Source organism: Oreochromis niloticus, linkage group LG7, assembly GCF_001858045.2.
Source record: "Oreochromis niloticus isolate F11D_XX linkage group LG7, O_niloticus_UMD_NMBU, whole genome shotgun sequence".
NCBI classification, from domain to species: Eukaryota; Metazoa; Chordata; class Actinopteri; order Cichliformes; family Cichlidae; genus Oreochromis; species Oreochromis niloticus.
In genome coordinates, this window is record NC_031972.2 from 19,146,038 (window position 1) to 19,165,668 (window position 19,631).

The 19,631-nt window shown below is 42.3% G+C and overlaps 1 protein-coding gene across 6 annotated transcripts in view; it reads right to left on the reverse strand.

Annotated features, from left to right (window-relative positions):
- Positions 1-1,230: 1,230 nt before the first annotated feature.
- nacc2 (NACC family member 2) overlaps positions 1,231-19,631 on the reverse strand; it is a 35,030-nt gene continuing 16,629 nt past the window's right edge. For 3 of the 6 annotated variants that reach the window (XM_019361035.2, XM_005459475.4, XM_005459477.4), the window contains exons 2-7: positions 11,136-11,317; positions 10,279-11,049; positions 8,576-8,752; positions 7,104-7,209; positions 6,779-6,876; positions 1,231-6,669 (exon numbers count right to left, since the gene is read on the reverse strand). In XM_019361035.2, coding sequence (XP_019216580.1) covers positions 6,146-6,669; positions 6,779-6,876; positions 7,104-7,209; positions 8,576-8,752; positions 10,279-11,049; positions 11,136-11,247 — 1,788 coding nt within the window. In that variant the 5' untranslated portion in view covers positions 11,248-11,317 and the 3' untranslated portion in view covers positions 1,231-6,145. Of the gene's footprint in view, positions 6,670-6,778; positions 6,877-7,103; positions 7,210-8,575; positions 8,753-10,278; positions 11,050-11,135; positions 11,318-11,711; positions 12,321-12,350; positions 12,868-19,631 lie in introns of those variants that run through there. The other 3 variants (XM_025908803.1, XM_025908802.1, XM_005459474.4) reach the window with 3 other exon arrangements.

Genomic DNA, 19,631 nt, shown 5'->3' on the forward strand with positions numbered 1-19,631 from the left:
CATACAGTCGCGTATGTTCCAGAGTTGCAATTAAAGGTTGAGTGAAAGGCATGTGTGTGTGTGTGTGTGTGTGTGTGTATATATATATATATATATATATATATATATATATATATATATATATATATATATATATATATATAATTAAAGGTATATATTTTACCTTTTTAATAGTAAGTAAAAAAGTGCATAAAAGTTATGTTTGTGTGTAAGTTTGTATATACATATATGTACTGTATATGTGTGTGTGTGTGTGTGTGTATATATATGTATATATATACATATATGTATACATACATACCCACACGTGTGTGTATACGAAAACATAACTTTTATGCATTTTTTTTACTTACTGTTAAAAAGGTCACACTTTTTACAGTAATATAATAGCACTTTTTCCACCAACAAAGTGATTTCCATGAGCCATTAACCAAAACTTATAATAGTGTTGGCTAATAGTTAATCTACAATTCTACTGTTCGAAGCTTCAGCATAAATTATCTAAATGGACTGGTGGCTGTCAGGGAATGGAATAAAAGCCAGCTAAGCCAGCAAAGGAGAGCTCTGATTGTCCTTCAAGAATCCTGGAGAACGATCCTTGAAGACTAGTTCAAGAATTTACAAGAGTTCAGGCTGTATTCAAGGATAAAAGTAGTCATACCAAATACCGACTTTCAATCTTGTTAGAGTTGAACACATTCTTTCACCTCACATACCATATATTCATGCATGTTTCAATAAACTGCTGCATCTTCAGTATTTCTCATTTTCATAGCAAAATAAATTTTAAAAAAGATTGTAAGAATGAGTGGTAGCTTAATAAGAGCCCCCCCCAGTACATATAAATATTTATATATCATAAAGATGAAATGCTTAGGTTAAGATGGTTGATTTGGATCGATCCAGTGTTGCCTGCAATTCTAAACCTGTGCCTTTATGAAATAAAACTGGCTGTATACTGTATGTTACATTCATCTTTGAAGGGACTCCAGTGACTCATCCAGCAAAATTTAACACCATTTTAATGACACAAGCATTTCACAGCTCAGTGGCACAGACAGTGAGAATTATTATTGTCACTAATTTGTCTTCTTTCTGCTGGAATCTCATTACTTACATGTTTGAAGCCATGCAGAGCTACAATAAATTGCAACTTCCAGAGAAAAATATATTTCAAGTGCATCCTTTTGTAGGTACTTTGGCAAACGCAAAGAGAGACAAAAGACAGTATATGGTGAAGTAAGGACTTTTATTAGAAAGCAGATTTTTCTGTATTGCATTTAAAGAAATTGGGTACTCTTGGACTATACAACTTAAAACTGGTGATGGCAAATATGATGGGAATGAAAGGTAGATTACATCAAAAGTGGCAACTTGCATTTCTGTTGTATATATTATTGATGCTTGAGTCAGAAGGCGCATAAACATCTTTTTCATTTGAAACATAAAGCGGCATCAACACTGAAATTGTCCCATCCCAGTTTGCCTGATCCAAGCCCAGCTGATAGTGAAGAACATTACCATGATCGGTGTAGGGTTGTTGTCCATCAAAGGGCTCAGGACCACCTCCAGAACATGCTTACCAGAGCATGACAGATATGGTCCATGTCAACATGGGGACAGCTCTGTTTGCAAAGCACCAAAGTTTGACTCAGTCCTGGTTGTAAAGACACACACTTATAACCAAGAAGGCTGGAGATAACATCACCATGTCCCTCCACTCTGGAAAGGAAGCTAGCACAGACTGAAGCAAGCTGAAGAAAGACAAAGCAAACAGCAAGAGCACATAGCAAGTCATACCGTATCTCCCATAGTGCACTTTGGGTCTCGTCCTATTCTGATTGTCAGCGCTCTGAACACATGGCTTTAAAAGTTGCATTTACCCCTCATTTGCCTAACACCCAGTTGCTCTCAGTGTTTTTCCTTTCACCTTTCCAAGTAGTTCTAAAGTGCTGGCGTTATGTACAAGGACACGTAAATACACATACAAACCTTCAGTGCATTTTCTTCCGAGTGTGCTGAGCTGTGAACACACTGAACTGTGTACTTGGTCTCTGTATTCCACTCTTTGTCACTACTTTGCTGTCATTAATACAAGAAATTCAGCTTTATGCAAACATTCAGCGAAAGGCCAGGTTGTATAATAAAAAAATCCAGCCCTGCTCACCACAGGACACCTCAATCTTTGTTTACTAACAGTGACAAGAGTTATTCAGCATAAAATACATGGTGCATAAAGATCAGAGGTTTCATTGGGTTGCGGTGAGTGTGCGAATGGCATGCATTTTATGGTACAAGTGTCTCTTTGCATATAAATGTATTGTTTTTCATGATGAGCCAGTCACTGGAACAAAAAACTACAGTGTCCGTGTGGGGGTGAGCAGAGCCCGATGCAAAGTGAGGAAGAAGTTATTTGCAATAAAATACCCTCTATTCAATAACCATCCAAGAAAAACTAAAAGTTTGATATAAATGAGAAACACGTCAGATACATAACATACGTGTAACTGGACTTTTCTCTTTTGGCCACGTCAATCTTCCCAAGGGTTAACCATGATATTCTCCATTTATAGTGCAACATCGTTCATTTACCCTGCACAAGAAAAGGATCAAACCCCAAGTGCTGTTAAAGGATTATTTTTCTGCTTTGTTTTTTTTTTTTGATGGCTTTGTTTTGCAGCGGGGCAGAAAAGGTGAATGAGCTGGTCAAAACCGGCGCATGATAAGGAAACCGTGCGTAAAAAAAGAAAGAAAACCCCCCCGCCCCAAACAACAACAACAAAAGCCCGCCACACCTTAAATGTGATTAACTGATGAACAGGTTTGACTATACTTGACTATACTACGAATGAGATTTCATTTGAATTTCTTCCAAGGGTGTTCAACCAGATTCCTTAAGAGGTGTGCTGTAAATATGTAATACTGGGCTGGTGAGCCAACATGATGGAAAACATAAAGCAAGAATGTAAGGTGAATAAATGACTACATTATTAATATCATTTATTAGATTAAAAATTACTAGTTTGGAATTTTAAACTCGAAAATGGCCCAAAAAAAGTGTTATCTGGCTATATTTAGTAGATCCTTGGTCTTGTTTGCTTCTGAGCACAAAGTAATGGCACACATCCACACCCACACATTCACAGTCTAAGGCACTGCTCCACACCCCTTTAATACTACAGTGGAACATATCCATGTTTCCCACCCGTTATTATTTACTGCTTTATTTTAATTGCAGCTGATTTCATATTCCCCATGTATTTAGTATCTCTGCGAAAGTCCGCCTATTCAAAAAGATCAAAATCAAAGATTTATTTTACACAAAAACACACAGAGAGAAATATTAAATACAAAGCATATCACACTCATTGCCCAGTTTACCAACTGAGTAGAAAGGTTTCTCTCTCTTTTTTTCTGAAGCTATAACAGCTACTTTCTATATTTTCCAAAATAAAGGCTACACATATCCATTTCTCAAGTCTGTTACTCTGACTGGCATAACCAGAAGTGATCAGACATTTAAGTGGCTCAAATAGACAACTGAATATTGTTTTCTTTTTTTCCCTGCAAGAAAAACCTGTAAGAATAATAAACGAAAAATGATATGAAGGTACAATTTGCAAAATCTCTGTGTTAAAAAAAAAGATCAAATAAACAGAGGGAAAAAGTCTGCACTGCATGTGAACCTTGCTCAGTTTTGCACATAACGATGTTCACTACACTGGAAGACCTGTTCGTGGTTTGAAAAAAGAAAAAAAAAAAATCACTATATCAATAAAGCTTTAGGTTTAAACACCACCCAGCCTCACATTAATTTTATATTATGGCATATTTTGTAGAATTTACTATACTCAAATCAAAGCTTGGACCCTCACCACAGCAGTGCTACAGATTACATTCATCCATCATCCCAGCCATCGTGTCACAGTCTTGTTTTATCTACGGCAGATCGCATTTATTCCCAAAGAAAATAAACACTATAAACCTTTTTGTTACTACCTAGTGCAATTATAACCCTGTGTTTCTTGTGCAGGGCCATCTTAAAACTTCCCCTAACAGACCCTGAAACAAGAGCACAGACAGAGACTAGTCTGGCCCCGCTCATGAAGTGGCAAAGCATATATTTGGAGAATAGTATTAGTACTAAGCCTGTCAGTTCTTAACTTAACCTCTCACTCTCTGTAGCAGAAACCCACTTTCCCCAAAATGTTGGCGGCTTCTCTTTCACTTAAATGAATCTCTGTGCTTTCGTTTGCTGATAGGGAGAAAAAAAAGAGATAGGGAAGATCTATGCATGGCACAACGAAGAAAGGCTGTGTGGCAAAAAACAGATATCAAAAAGAAGAAATCAGGTATGACGAATGCAGGTTTAAAGTCCCTGTTGGACATTGCTTTGCTCCCCCCACCCCCTCTCCAAAACGTAGAAACAGTCATTGTCAGAGAGACTCGTTTCAGGTGTTGTCGTTACAGCCTCTCAATTAAAAAGGTCCACGTTACCTCCCTCAGCTTCTCGGCCCTTTACCTTCTTTTGAGTGCAAATGCAATAAGCCAGCATAAATTGCTCTTATAAGTTTGATTCAATAATTTACCCACCCACCCAAAGAAAAAAAGAACAAACAGTAAAACAAACAAACAGCCAGGTAGGAAGCAGGACTGCGTAGTATCGGTGCATATCACACCACCACCACTACATCATCGAGGTGGAACAGTGCTTCTCTCTAACATTCGTTCTTCTACCGCCCAGTGTAGTGCACTTCTTTACTACTCCATATATCCAGTCTCCTCTGCTCATGGGCACAGCACACTCTTTAGTTTTAAAAAAACAAAAACAAACAAAAAACAAATAAAACAACAACAACAAAAAGAAAGACATTCCAACTGTTACTGTGTAAATCCTGGGTCACAGCTCGATCAGTTCTAACATGCGTCAGACTGCGGTCAGGTCCAGCGGGAAACGGAGAGAGTCCTCTTTGAGCGTTAACAGCATATCTCGAGGCAACGCCAGCTGTTATCTTATTTCAATGCAGGTTTGTGGCTTTGTTGGTGTTTTTTTTCCGAGAATTCTTTGTATCCACTGTTTGTATGAATGCATGCAAGCTCGGATTTTTTCTTTCTCTCTCTCTCTCTCTCTCTCTCTTTTTTTTAGTGCATGTTCATGTTCAAGTCTCTCTCTGTATCTCCACAAGAGAATGATTTTTACCCAAAGTTAAAAAGCACTGTTTTTTTAGACCATGTATTCTGAATACATTGGCGCAGATATTCAAGGCTATTATCCACGGGTTAGGAAATATGTCTTATCTGTATGCATGTGTGGTTGGGGAGGAGTGGTCTGGAGCAGACACAGGCATCACATTGACAACCTAATTCAACATGTCATGGGCAAATATGCGCGAATAAACAACTCCGTGTGATAGAGTTGTTTTTAGACTGTGGACTATAGACATGACTGTTTAAAAGAAAATTTGATCATATAAATGATGGGCTGATTTAATAGGGAGAAAACCGATTTGTTTAATGGAGCTACCACAGTACATGGCCTTAAATTGCAAAACTGTTGTTGTTATACATTCATACACATTCAAAATACAGTAAAGTAACATAAAGCGGTCAACATTGCTCTTTCCAGATCTGTTTTCCCCAAGGTTACACGGGTTAGTTTCTGATGCAGCTTTCCAAGAAAATGGAATCATTTTACAAATCAGTGTACCACACCGGCAAAGCAGCTGTTGCTTTTGTATTGCACTTGAATGATGAATCATTACAGCCATTTGTTCTGCTACCAGGCCTTTGTAATAATGCTGCAGATGCCAAAACACTGAGTACATACTGAGTGTACCAAGAAACGGGCGGAGCAGAAAGAGTCGACTTTCTCAAAGTGCTAATGCCATGCCTGTGTCTACTTCTAAGAACAGTGTTCTGCTTCCACTAGCGGCAATTATGGGAGCACGCAAGCACATGTGTGCGCATGCATGTGCGACAGATTCCTGTATAGTAAGATCAGTGAGTGCGGCTTCTTGTGCTGAGCGAAATTCCCGTTGAGGAAGCACAGAGGAGGAGGAAGAGTGGCGGACGAGCTGTTGTAAAAGAGCAAGCAAAAAGAAAACGCTGTGATTTCACAATGTAAGAGACAGCCTAAAAAGGACATTCACTGTCCGTTCACCCTCGCACTTTGTCCAAAATTCTCTGCTTCCTGCTCAGCTGGCGTGTCGCCACAGTTGCCCGCCTCGGCTCCTGGGATCGCCCCCAGTGATCTGTCTACACCCTCTAACCTTGCTTCATCCTCCTCTTCCTCCTGTTCCTCTTGGACTACTCCTTCTCCTTCATCTTCAGCTTCCGCTCCAGCCGCCCCAGACCCGGGACTGCCTTCTGTCAGGGGTGGGTGAGTCCTGAGAGGGTCCTTACGATCATGATACAACCTTTGCTCTAAGGTCTTGAAGTCGGCCTCGAAAGTGAGGGGTAACCCCGACTGAGGGGCACCCAGCGTCAGACCCAGACCTATAGCAGCGCTCATGCCCATTCCTGCACGGTACACATCCATGCCATCGGGCAGCATGGACTTAATCTTGGGCAACCATCGCTTGCGGACCCGCCTTGCGTTTGTGCACATGTCAGCAGCAATCACATTCATTTCACTCTCCTTGAAGTTAGGGTTGAAATTTTGACAGTAGACTGTAAAAAAAAGAAAGAATACAGCAAAAGTCAGCGTGGAACAAACTGCCCCTCTTTGAAACTTCCATTACTTCTATCAAGTATGAGATGGTTTGGACAATAAACCTACGTTTGACAGCATTGAGGACCCTGCTGTCCAGGGGTTTCCTGCTGGGATCACTAGTAGAAGAGCGAATGCCCGTCCCACAGCTATTGGCTAAAGTGTTTCTGCAGGGATGCAAAGTCAACACCAGGGGGCAGAGTCAGCAACAGGCACATACAGTAGATAAACATGGGAGCACACATAACAAACCGCATTGCACAACATGGCCACAGATGGAGTGTGAAAGTTGGTTTGTGACAACAGCAGTAGTGTTGGAGTCATACACAGAAGTCAAGCCTAAGAGTCGAATACTTAAACAGTTTGTTCAGTATTTGCACATTTTTCTGCTCACCTGTCAAAGAATGTGGCTAAGAGACGGCGGAGCAAGACTTTGTGTTTGATGCCGGCACACAGATGACAATTCATCAGCTGGCCTCGAGTCATGAACACTTGTGTACCTGCGTGGGAAACAAAGAAAAAAAAAGAAAGAATCTTGTGTGAAACACGCTGACATTACAGCCATTTTTCTTTATCTTTGAAGGCCCTCCTCTCTTTGTTCCTATTACCGGTCCACTTTGTAGGCTTTTTCTACATTTGAAGTCGACGTTTAGGGAGATCTTTAATGGATTTAAACAAAATGGAGTGAGAAATTAGAGAAGAGGAACAGAAGGTGACAAAAGCAGCACACTATTAAATTACTCGGTTTTGCTTTCTTTCCAGCGTCATCCCTTCCTCAGCAGTGCATGAGCCCTTATACCAATCGAGTTTTGTATTATTCACCACGACTTGCGCATTATTGTGCTCAGCTGTCTGTGAATTACGTTGGGAAGTACTCAGATGTCGTTCTTTTGTCTGGAGAGATTCGGCACCGAATCGATTTAAGGTTTTCTGTCACGTTCCTTTGTGGAAGCTGTATTACCTACACGGTGAGTTGTACCTGTTCTCTTTGAAAGTCTCTGGACTGAGTGCCAAGAGCATAATGTGGGAGCCAGACCAAAGAGTTCAATTTTTGTCTCATCGTACCAAAAAAAAAGAAAAAAAAAAAGAACTTTTCCCTCATACTCTCAGAGCTCTGTAAGGACCATTTGGCAAACTCCCGACAGGCATTCTTATGCTTTTTACTCCAGAGTGACTTCTGTCTAGCTACTCTTCCATAAAGACTGATGATATCTGCAGAGATGGTTGGATGGGTGCAGAGATGGTCCTTCTGTCTCGGCCTTAAATCTCTGCAAAGAAACTTGCAGCTTTATTTTAGCACTTTCAGTCTGACGGACAGAGACGTGGCGCCGGCTTCCTGACCCTTGCCTGATCCGTGGATTAACATGGGTCAGACAATGTTTTCCCAAACAGCCTTTTAATTAGGAATATGAATTCAATTAAACGGCAATGAGTTGTAAACATAATTTAACTAAACTGTCTTAATCAAATTCTTTAGCATTATGCATAGTCAAGTTGCTGTGAATGAGCAGTAATTCTCTGGTAGGAGTCTCATATTGGACAAAGAGGGCTGATTACATGCAGTTGACCCTTACATTCACTATGAATGAAGGTCACAGGGCTGTGGGTAAATTCTCTAATGGATGATGCTCTTTGCCCAAGCCTCATTAAAAAGATTTCGGAAACTTTAAACTCTGACAATGAGCTCTCTATCCTCCTGAATTTATGACTTTAAATTCATTTAGTTAAATTCATTTTTAAATCCAATTTCGATACCTTCCAAACTCACTTGGTGTGTAAGCACATCCTAGGAAAATTCTGCTGGGGTAAAATGTTAGCATCTAAATGTGCTGTGAGTGGACTCGTGATTGCTTCGCGTGTGCCTACCCGCCACCAGCTCCAGCTTCTCTCCAGGGTCCCCCTCAGTGTAGAGCTTAGGATGGCAGCGGTAGCCTATCTGGCTTATGAGGCTTGCAGGCAGCGCCACAAGGTCCCTGCGGATCAGCACGCAGTTGCGGTTCTCCAAGGACAAGGGCATCGACGCCATCTCCGGCTTGTCTTGGACTAAAAAAAAGAGACAAAGAATCGAAATGCAAACTTTATTTAAAACCTCACATCATAAAAACACATTGGTATCCGTCAGTTTACTGGAATAAAAACACCCTAAACAAAGTTATTTTCCACGCCTACCCCTGTGTATCCACACCAAAATGGAAGCTATAAAATTTAATTAGTAAAGCAGGTTGGGGTAATCTCATACAAGTTTGTTGTGTTTCATGAATGTTTTAGAGCATTGCAGATGCATCCTAGATAAGTCACTGTGCAGCATCAGCATCTTTAGTTTTGGAGGGGGGGGGGGGGTGCATATCCAGAGCTGAGGGTTGGGTTCTTATTCACAAACTCTTTTTTTACACCCCAAAACCTCTAAGACAGCTTGTGAGTGTATACACGTGCACACTCGTCCTGCACGCACACACACACACACGAAACAGAAGAAATTAATCCAATAATTGCCACACACATGCACACAGCGAAAGGTGTAGATTAATCCATTTGTATGTGCAGACACATCTACACTCGTGCACGCACACACACACACACACACACACGCACACGCACACACACACACACACACACACGCACACGCACACGCACACACACACACACACAGAGGAAAGTTGTGCATGGTTCTCAAATATCCTACAATGTCACCCTGGGGTGCTCTGACTGATTGCAGATAGAGTGGATTTCATAAATATGTGAAACCCTAGAATTTGACAAACCTCCCTTTGAGCTGCAGGATGTGAAAAATGAAGGAGAGCAGAATCTCTCTGTGTGGGTGTACACATGTGTGAGTTTATCACTATGCATAGGTACCCCCTCTGTGTGTTTATGTGAATGCAAACCATTTACACCTGCATGTATTGAAAAAATCTACACCAGTGTGAAAATTGTGGCAGAAAGCCATAATGAAAAGCGGTACAGTCCGGCTGTTGTAGCTGCGATAAGGAAGATGTTGTTGGTCACGAAGCACTTCAATCATAACTCCATAAAGCTATCTTTAAGCTGAGAGAACCCCCACACGCACACACACACACAAACACACACACTGGAAGTACAACAACCTGCTTTTCAAAGATGCGCAGGACACATGATGCATAAAAGATTAAATAAGGTAACTGGGATGAAATGAATGTGCATCAGGTTCTTGTTTTTTTTTTTTGTTTTTTTTTTGTTTTTGCACAACACGTAATAGATAAGAGGTCTGGATAAACCCCACATTTATACTTTTTCCAAGTCCTCTCGAGTTTTACTTTGAGATCGCTCTGTTATCAAATTAATTTCCTCCAGATGAGCCGAGGGCAGTTGAGAAAGTAATGCACCAAATCAGATTTGACATGACTACAAATTTAAAGTTGCCATTGAGACTTTATCAGAGTCCTGGACTTTGATAGTACTTGCTTTAAGCATCGAAGTGCTGTAAAATCAGGGGGTGTGTTGTAAACACAGCTCCTTATGGCATGCCACCTTTGTTTCATGTACTAATAAGCATTGTTAAGGACTTTAGAAACATCTAACACAATACTCACTCCCGTAGGGGTTGGCTGAACGTCCATAAAGATGACTGTAAGTCTCCTCGGTGATCCCATCGTAGGGCTCCTCCTCAAACTCCTCGTCCTCGTTCTGGTAGGACGTGGGACTGTCGGTTGTGGGCAGACTGGATGCTCCGGGGCTGGACCTGTCACCGCCGGCTGCTCCTCCTCCTCCAGCTCCACTGCCACTAGTCCCCTGGAGGCTGAAAGTAGGCATGCCAGGGATAGGGGTCCCTCCAGCTGTTGTGTAGAACAGTGAGCCGGCCCTCCCCAGTCTACTCCCAAGCTCCGAAGGCGAAGTCTTACTTGGTGTTGAAGGTACAGTCAGGGGCAGGGGCTCACCACCTTCAATTTTAATCTTACGCTGCGGTATGAGCAGAGAGGAAGACCATCCCGGAGTCCCCAGAAGGGCAGCCACTGCCAGGCCGTTGCCATTATTACAAGGACTCTGTGGCTCAGATACCGTTTCTTCTAAGGACCCCATTGTCTGCGAGTCACAGTGAGGTGAGTTTGCCTTAAACATTAGGTCCATGCCTTTTTCAACTATATGCTGAATTTGGAGGTAGCCAGCTGTGTACATGACCACCAGCTGTTCACTAGCTGCCATTGTTAGCTTCCCTGTGTAGCAGAAAGTGAGGATCTGCTCAAAGCAAGCAGGTGTGACTGAGGAAGGCAACTCAAACTGGGTCTTGGTGGAGCTGCTGAAGAGGTCACGAAAGTAGAGGCTGCTGGCAGCCAAAACAGCCCGGTGGGCTTTGAAAGCCTGGCCTGGTTGAGGGAAAAAGAAGTTGAGACCATTGACGAAAACAGTCTGTGATTAACAGAGCAACATTAAGATTTTTCTGCCGACTGACCTTTAACCAGTATGGATACATCACAGTAGTGTCCCAGCAAGCGCTGCTCATTAAGGGAACCCAGAACCGTAGCTCCAAAGTTTGGGATCTCCACATGGAGCAGCTGGGACATGATGGCCACAAAGTGGAAGGAAGATGGGGCTTCAGATATTCACTGCAGACTCTGCCGCCGAGAGAGGCATCTGTAATAACAAAGCGGAAGAAATCCCAAAAAAAAGGTATGGTAAATGCGTTGGAGAGGAGAAACGCACTGACAAATGAAGGAGCAAAAAGCAAACGCGTGAAAGATGAAAAGACATGCCAGAGGGAGGCAGAGGGGCGAGAAGAGAGAGAGAGAGAAACAACCTGAGAGGATCTTAGAAAAAGCAAAGAGTAAGAATGAAAATAGAGTTGAGATGAAGTGAGAACACGCATACAGTTGAGGGAGAAGTGAGAGGTGTGCGAAAGAAAGATGGATATGCAGAGATAGTGGGTGAGAGAGTCGAGGCAGGAGAGAGAAAGGAGGAGTCACTCCACAGAGAAAAAAAACAAAAAAAACAATGCTGCGCCTACTGTGCATAGAAGGTTGTGAAATACCTTTAGGCTATGTTGTTTTACATTACTTAAATTCCAAGAACCTTGTACTGCTTCCACGTATTGCTCTTAATGCATCCAAAACAATTTACCCACAGCATGGACTTTGACAGCCTGTACGCCTTAACTTTTCTCAGAAATAAACCCCACACTGAATGCAACCTGTTTTTCATGTCATAGATTTTCCTGGATTTCACTGACACCGTGGCAGTTGTCCTCTTTCTCAGATGTAGCTAGACAACAATCCAAAGAAAGACAACTTAAAAAAAGAAAACAAATAAAAAGTCCTTTTCAGTAACACTCTCCAGATATATTTGCACCTTCATTCCAGCCCTGAACCTTTTAAAATTGCCTTTGTCTTCCCACCAACCCACACATACGTACATATACGCACTAGTTTCATTATTGAGCAATGCTGCAGAACAGTTTCCAGGAATACAAACTGAAAAAGATGTCACCGCCTCTCTCTCTCTCTCTCTCTCTCTCTCACACACACACACTCTCCCACTTCATGCACTCCATACAGAAAGGCATGCACTGTGGCTTACTTACATAAAAGCCTGCATGCATGAAGACACACACGCACATGCAGTAAAAACTGCATAGGGAAATTACTGTGTACTCTGGCACGCAAGCACTCACCTGGAGAAACAAGAACATGCCTTTTCCTCTGCTAACAGTCTCTCACACATGCACAAATGCACAAAAAGAGTGCTCACTCTGTTATCCCAGACAGTTCTGACCTGAGTAAGCCAGTCTTCTGGTTAAAGCACACCATGGAGCCTTGACACACACACACACACAAAACACGCCAGCAGCAGTCAGGACCAGGACAGAAGAGGAGCAGTTAAGAGACGGAGGGAGAGCACTCAGATGTACTCCGTCTGGTCGACTCTCTCTCACTTAAAGTGTCATTCCTAGTGTCTCAAAGATGATTCTCTCTGCTGACTGACTTTTCTCTGTCTGTTTTCTCTCGGCCTATCTCCAATCTCTATACCCTCCAAAGCCCTATTCTCCCTGCTAACTGTCTGCTCTAGCACTGTCTCAAAGCCTCCCTCTGCCTCCTTGTCATTATCTCGCTCTCCCTGTGTTTCTCTCCCCCTCTCCCTGTTCTCCAAGGGTTGAATTCAACAAGTGCCGCTGTAGATAGGGGGAGTGTGTGAGTGAGAGAGAGAGAGAAGGGGGGGAGAGAGAGGGAGAAAGACAATGGGGGGGAGAGAAAGAGAGGCCAGAGCAGAGCAGAGCAGAACAGAGCAGAGCAGAGCGAATCAATGATGAAAGGAGTGGGAGGCTCAGTGTGTGCGCGAGCGCACGCGCGTGCATGTGTCTGCGCGCGTGTGTCTGATCAATGCAGTATCTATACGTCGCAGGGAGTGGGAGGGAGAGAAAAACACAGGCTACAGTTACAGACGGAGACAGAGACTGGGCAGAGCTAGAGAGAATCAAGAGAGGGAGGGCGGGAGGGGAGAGTTGAGACAGAGAGAAAGTCATTTGAGGACAGTACGAGTAGAGAAAGACAATTAGGTTGAAGCAACTTCTGCTACTTGGACACAGACATGTATATACAGTCTAACAGAATGAGGGGGAGAATGACTAAGACGAAAAAAAAAGAGAAACGAGAAGCACATACAGGGGTCATATCCACCATTAATTAAGGAGACATCGAATAGCGAAACTTGTGAGAGCCCAGTTTGACGCAAGTCTGGAAAGAATGCGTCACATCTCGGTAAAGCAGAGCTTTATTAAACTCGAACTATCGCGTGCACAATGCAGCGAATCCTTAAATCCTTCTAAATGTAGAACTGAAAAGAATGATCGAAAAACAATCACCCGTGTCAAGGTATTTCCCATTATTCGTACCATCTTTGTAAGACAATAGTTAAAAAAAAGAAAAGAAAAGAGAGGCTTTACTTTTGAGCAAGTGTTGTGTATTTTCTCTGAATCATGCAAGGACATCTCTGCCAAACACCTACACATAAACAGAGAGAAGTGCTGTCTTCACGCAAGACTATTTTGTATTTCTACATGAATTGATGAATTAAATGATTAATTTACGCCTCCGCTTCGGTGGCTCGGCTTGTTCAGGTGACATTTCTCTGCTTTCTCTTGGGTACTTTTTTTGGCCAGCCCATAGAACGCTTCCCTAAATGTTACTTGATCTGGATGAAGGAGGACAGGAGCCAGATGTCGCTGCCTGCGACAGGACAACCGCTAAAAGAAGGACAACAGCTACCAGAGAGGATAAGTTCCAGAAAGATGTGTGTGGGAGGGTATAAATGCATAACGGATGAGTAAGAGAATGGTTTTTTTTTTTTACAGTACGTGTGTGCATATAAACACGCATACGCACGAATGCTGTGTAATTTTCACATGTCAGAGTAAAAAATGTAAAAAAAACAACAAATAACATTAAGGAGACAGCTCTCTCGGAGTGGCGTGCTGTGTTACAGGTGACGAGACATGAAGACATCCTTTCAATGCATGTCGCTTATCTTAAAAAAAAAAAAACAAAAAACAAAAAAACATCAAGCTGATGCTGAGGTTTTCTGAAAGTGAGCACGTCTCCCCCCCCCACACACACAAAAACTATCAAGGCACATTGTGCTCAATTCTTTGCCAAAGAAACCTCAAGTGGAGAAAGTTGCGCTAAACTGAGCAAACTTTTACTCTTCAGTTGCAGCGGAAATATGAAAGGGAGGATATCACAAAGCGTTGAATGCAGTGAGTCAGACTTTGGTTTAGAGAGCTTTGGCCCAGCGGTGTGATATCTGCACGGCACATATAGGCACACATGAGTGAGCACACACAAAAAGAGCACAGTGAAACGCAGGAGAAACAAATCTGCAAACACTCTCCTGCTTTCTTGCACACACATACAGGTAATCTCCCTGTGCACACTCAGCAATACACATTCTGTTTGTTTGTCTGTCTGTCCCTCTGTGAACCTGCCAGACTGCTTGTCCACGGGCCCATCCATCCACCGGTTATTGTAACTACTGTGTCCTTACATCGCCTCTTGCGTCCCCCCCGCACCCCCATCCCCCTTCTTTCTCTTCTCTATCCTTCCCGCCCTGCATACCACGTACCCACTGTCTCTCTGCCAATTAATGCACACAGGGCTGCATTGCAGTGAGGTTGGCGCGTGCCACGGCAGCAAGCACAGTACAGAGTCTACAGACATGCATGTACGTGCCAGCCAGGCAGAGCGGGATGGAGAGGAGGGGGTGAGAGTGAGGGAAAAGAGGAAGAGGGAGGGCGGGTAAGTGGGTGGGTGAGTATGGGGAGGGGGACGAGAGAGTGAGCGGAGAATATGTTGAGTCAGGCAGACAGGACGGTGGAGTGCCACACTGCACATATACACAGCCGCATGTCTGTGGAAATGTATGCACGAATGAATATGAAACAAAAGGCACACATACACATACAAGCCCAAAAGTATGCAGAAATGCAAATGCACACACACACACACGCATACAAACATGCATGCAAATTCCAACCTCCTGATGGCTGCTTTATATATAGACTTTGCACATCACTGATGAAAAATATAAGGCACCGACTCCCTCAACTTGTTCGCCAAACGAGTCACTCTATATGTGTGTGTGTGTGTGTGTGTGTGCGCGCTTCTCCGTACACTGTGTCCTCATTTGCTACCGTATGTTTGCATTTCCATGTCAAAGTTTCCTGCATACCAAGGCGTGTTTTTATAATCATCATAATATATCCGACTGTGACTTTTGGCACTTCATATCAGGCGCATGTGTGTCTGTGTGTGTAAGTGTGAGGCACAGTTTGTGAGTTTAGATATGAGATTCGAATGCTGTTCTGATGGCTCTTGTCTGTTTTTTGTTGGAATGTGTTACATCCATTTTAATCAAGAATTCATACCTACGCACAGTGTTATTAACTGTAGCAGCAGGTCCAGGCATATTTGAATAATATGAAGAAATGAGACGATTCGCCAGATGGCAAACAAACACGCACACACACACGCCGATTTTAACTACTACTTATACTAGAGCTGTCTACCAAATGACAATGCTGTAAGATTCAAACCTAAAACCATCAAAGTCACAAACAACCCTGAATGCACTAACCGTTTATTACTTTGTGGAACAGTTTAAGCTTAAAGTGAAGTTGGTGTCACATGATGCAAGTCGCAAAAATCCTCACTTAAATAGGTTAGCCGGCATCATCGTCAAGGCACAGAAAAGTAACAAGATTGCTAAATATGTTTTTGGAAGTAAAGAAATTCATTAAAAAAAAAAAAAAAAAAGGGGAAACTCAAATCAAAATTTTGAAACGAGCCGAGGAGGAGCACATCCGTCCTCCATTGCTTATGTTGCCTCTATACAATCTCAATATGAACAGTCCCCTCGTTATAAATATTCAGATCCTGCAGTTGTTCTCATGTTTAAAGTGTACCAGACAACAGATTCTATCCACGTTGAGACAGCAACGCTCCCTGGCAACAGTTCTACCAATCGGGAATGAGCGGGTGTCTGCCTGAGTCTGTCTGAGTATCATTATGGGATGTCGAGAGAAATAGAGAGAGGAAGAGAGAGGCTGCTTATCACTGCTTATAATGCAACATCATTCTCTGTGTACAGACCCCGCTGGGTGAAGTTGTCTGCACATAGTCAGGATCAAAATCATCTTTTCTTAAAAAGAAGAAAAAAAAAAAAATCTCCCCATGATTCATGTAGTTACATAACAAAGAGACAAATATGAAATGATTTGTTGTGGGCTGAATATTGTCTGGTATCTTTCCACTTGTACTCACTCAATATGCACTAATAACGTAACTTGTGGTCTGACGAAGGAGAAAATAGCAGTGAATTCCAGTTTTTAACTGAAATGTTGTCTGCACAGAAATGATAGTATGAAGCAAAAAGTCACACAGAACAAGCCATATGAGGGTGGGATGATGTAACCAAATATAAACATTACATATCACACTTGTTTGGTCAAATTAAATATTAGAAAAGTACTTTTTAATAATCATTGTTTTGTTTTTTGGTTGGGTGATTTTGCATTCAAAGTATTTACTTCCCTTTTACACTGGAATGGATTTGCTGAACAGTACCATGACCGGAAGAATTTGAAGTATACACACATTTTGTCACTTACAGTAAAGATGCACTAATGTGTCTAAAAAGAGAAAAATAAATCTAATAACTGTCAACATTATTAGATTTAGTGACAGACAGACTATTCATTTAGTCCACTCTCCCTACTCACAGCATTGCTTTGACAAAAGCAGTCTTTTTTTTGGTCTGCTAAGGGCCTAGAGACCAGTTGGCAACCATCTGCCAACTGGTCATGAGGGAAATATGTGTACTCTCCAACCAGTTGGTGAGTGGTTGCTGGAATTTGATGGTAGTTGCTCTGAAACTTATTGCTAAAGCCCCAGTGATGCCAAGAGACTTGTCAGTGGGAACAGTGTATTTCTTGACCAGCTGTGGAATAGTTGCTGGTAGTTGTGGTACATGGTGCTGCTCATAATTATTTTATTTGCTAGCACATTTCTGCCGTTGCCAGTGAAAGATGCTGACATGTCTGCAAACACTCTGCAACTACTCTCAAAGTGGCAAAGAAACATTTTCCTTCAAATTAAAAGTTGTGCCTTTTGGAAATCCTGCTGCTCATCTAGTCTGCAGACAAGTCGCTGTCTTCCATGCAAACTGCAATCTGCTAATGATCTTAGCAATTAAAACCAGGTTTTTGGTCCAGCACCCCATTTTCAATTTCACCCAGCAACCTTCAGCAACTTGTCGGCACATTTTACACATTTTTTCCCCAGCACCTGGAGGCTGCCAGAGAGTTGCCAACCAGTCCCTAAGCCTGTGTGAGTGAGGCCTTAATTAGTTAAAATCTTTCCGCCTTCTTTCCACCACAATGCAGACACTTATCCTCTCATGTTGTTTTGTCACAAGATGTGATGGTAGAGACCAAATTCAAAGCAAAAAGGTGAGACTATTCTGAATCTCCTGGGGTTTTGGAAACACAAATATATGCTAACAACTGCTGTCCAAAAGATCAGAGCCAATGCAAAGCAGCTGGACTGAACAACAGGAGTTCTAGGTAATGCGGTGTGTTCAAAATTTTTCGAACAAATATGGCTCTAACTGTCAGTTGTTTAGAGTAGAGGTTTTAGAAAAAAAACATACTGCCCAAAGGGTTGTTGTGGCTAGCATTTGTTGAAAAATTAAGTACGGGTAAAATCAGTAAGACAGAAAATGAAAGCATCTATGGATCGAGCCTGCCAACTGCATTCCCGGCTGCTACTGTATTTAGTAGATACTGTTTACTCTCTTCCAGAATCAAACAGCTAAAGGGTCAATTATGATAAGTACAACTCCATCCATTATATTCGACTCTCATCAAGGGAGGTAAACACGAAAACGGACACACCTTCGCACAAATGTACATATCTTAATCATGTGCATCGCTTCAGGGGAAGAAGTTTATGCTTACATTTCCCAGTGGTTGAGCACAGTATTAAGGAAAAAGCTTTGACAAATAACTCCTGTAACGGGGGGGGGTACCTGTAAGTTTAGCCTGTAGTCGCAGTGATAACCAGACAGACTGAGGGAAAGAAAGACAGAGAGAGCATATACAGTATCTGTGTGTGTGTGTGTGTGTGTAATCCTCCTGAGGCAAAGGCATTGCTAATGGACTCCAAGTGGCTGTGGGAGGTAAACAAACAAACAGTAGCAGTGGCTACTACATCACACCAAACTCTGGTGACTAGCACACTAGACCGGCTGTGTATACCAAACATCAACCCACATACCCTTGAATATACATGACTGCATTGACTGCTTATAGATATATAAAGGAGTGCTCGAAAGATAGATATGGCAGACTGACGGGTACGTAACGGTGTTTTAGATGAAGAGATGATAAAAGGCCGGGGGGGTGGGGGGATAAATGAATAAAAGGGGAGAGGAAACAGAGAGAGAGGGAGAGATAGAGCGAGTGTGTGAAAGATGCAAATAGAAAAGAACAAGAGAGAAGTTGACAAAGCACAGTCACAGGGAAAGAGAGGAATAGGGAAATGAGCTAAACTGACAGAAATTTAAAGCTCAAAAAGAGAATGTGTTTGAGTCGACAAGAAAACTGCAGAATACCCGAAAAGGCATACGAAAAGTTAAAAGATGGAAAAAACACCGCAGACTTGATCATCTGTAATATTAATATTCCCATTTAAACTGTGACAGCCATAAAGCACGACTTAGCATATTGTGTAATCTCATTTCATGCGCTTTGGTCCCCGATTTTTCCAAGCAGGGCAACAGACAAAGCCAGGCCATATGGATAAACTGTCACTTTGTTCCAATCCAAAGAGATCCGACCTCCGCTCAACATTACTCACTCTAAACTGTCAGCTTCACGGTATAAGCTTCCCAGACAGTCATCTAGCAAGGTAAATCCTTAGATGACAAAGAAAGGGAAGAAAAACAGGCAGGTTGGATTTTTTTCAGTCAGAATAAACTCATATTAGAGAACCACAGGAGCCCGCGGGCCGTTCCAGTTTAGAGCAACATATAAGTGTGACGTTAGTGTGCTAAGGAAACTATATTCACGCAAGAAGGAGATATTTTGAACAAATACTGACACAAGACCAAAAATTCCCCCAATTTCCAACTTAAAAGGAAGCTACGTAAGCAGCACAGGAAGAAGGTAGGGAAGAGAGAGAGACAGTGACGGCGCGACAAAGCAAGAAATGATTCAGTGTGAGATTGTTAAGTCACAACACTTGAATGTGTAAACGCTAGAGTATACTGCGCTTATGACTATCATGTGATATCTCTGTCTTTGGGATAGAAACCCTTTACATTGAGAGCTGCAGTGTGTGACTGTTGGGACTGTTTTCTATGAGCCCGAGCGACGTCATTTCACATTGGCACAGACTGATCT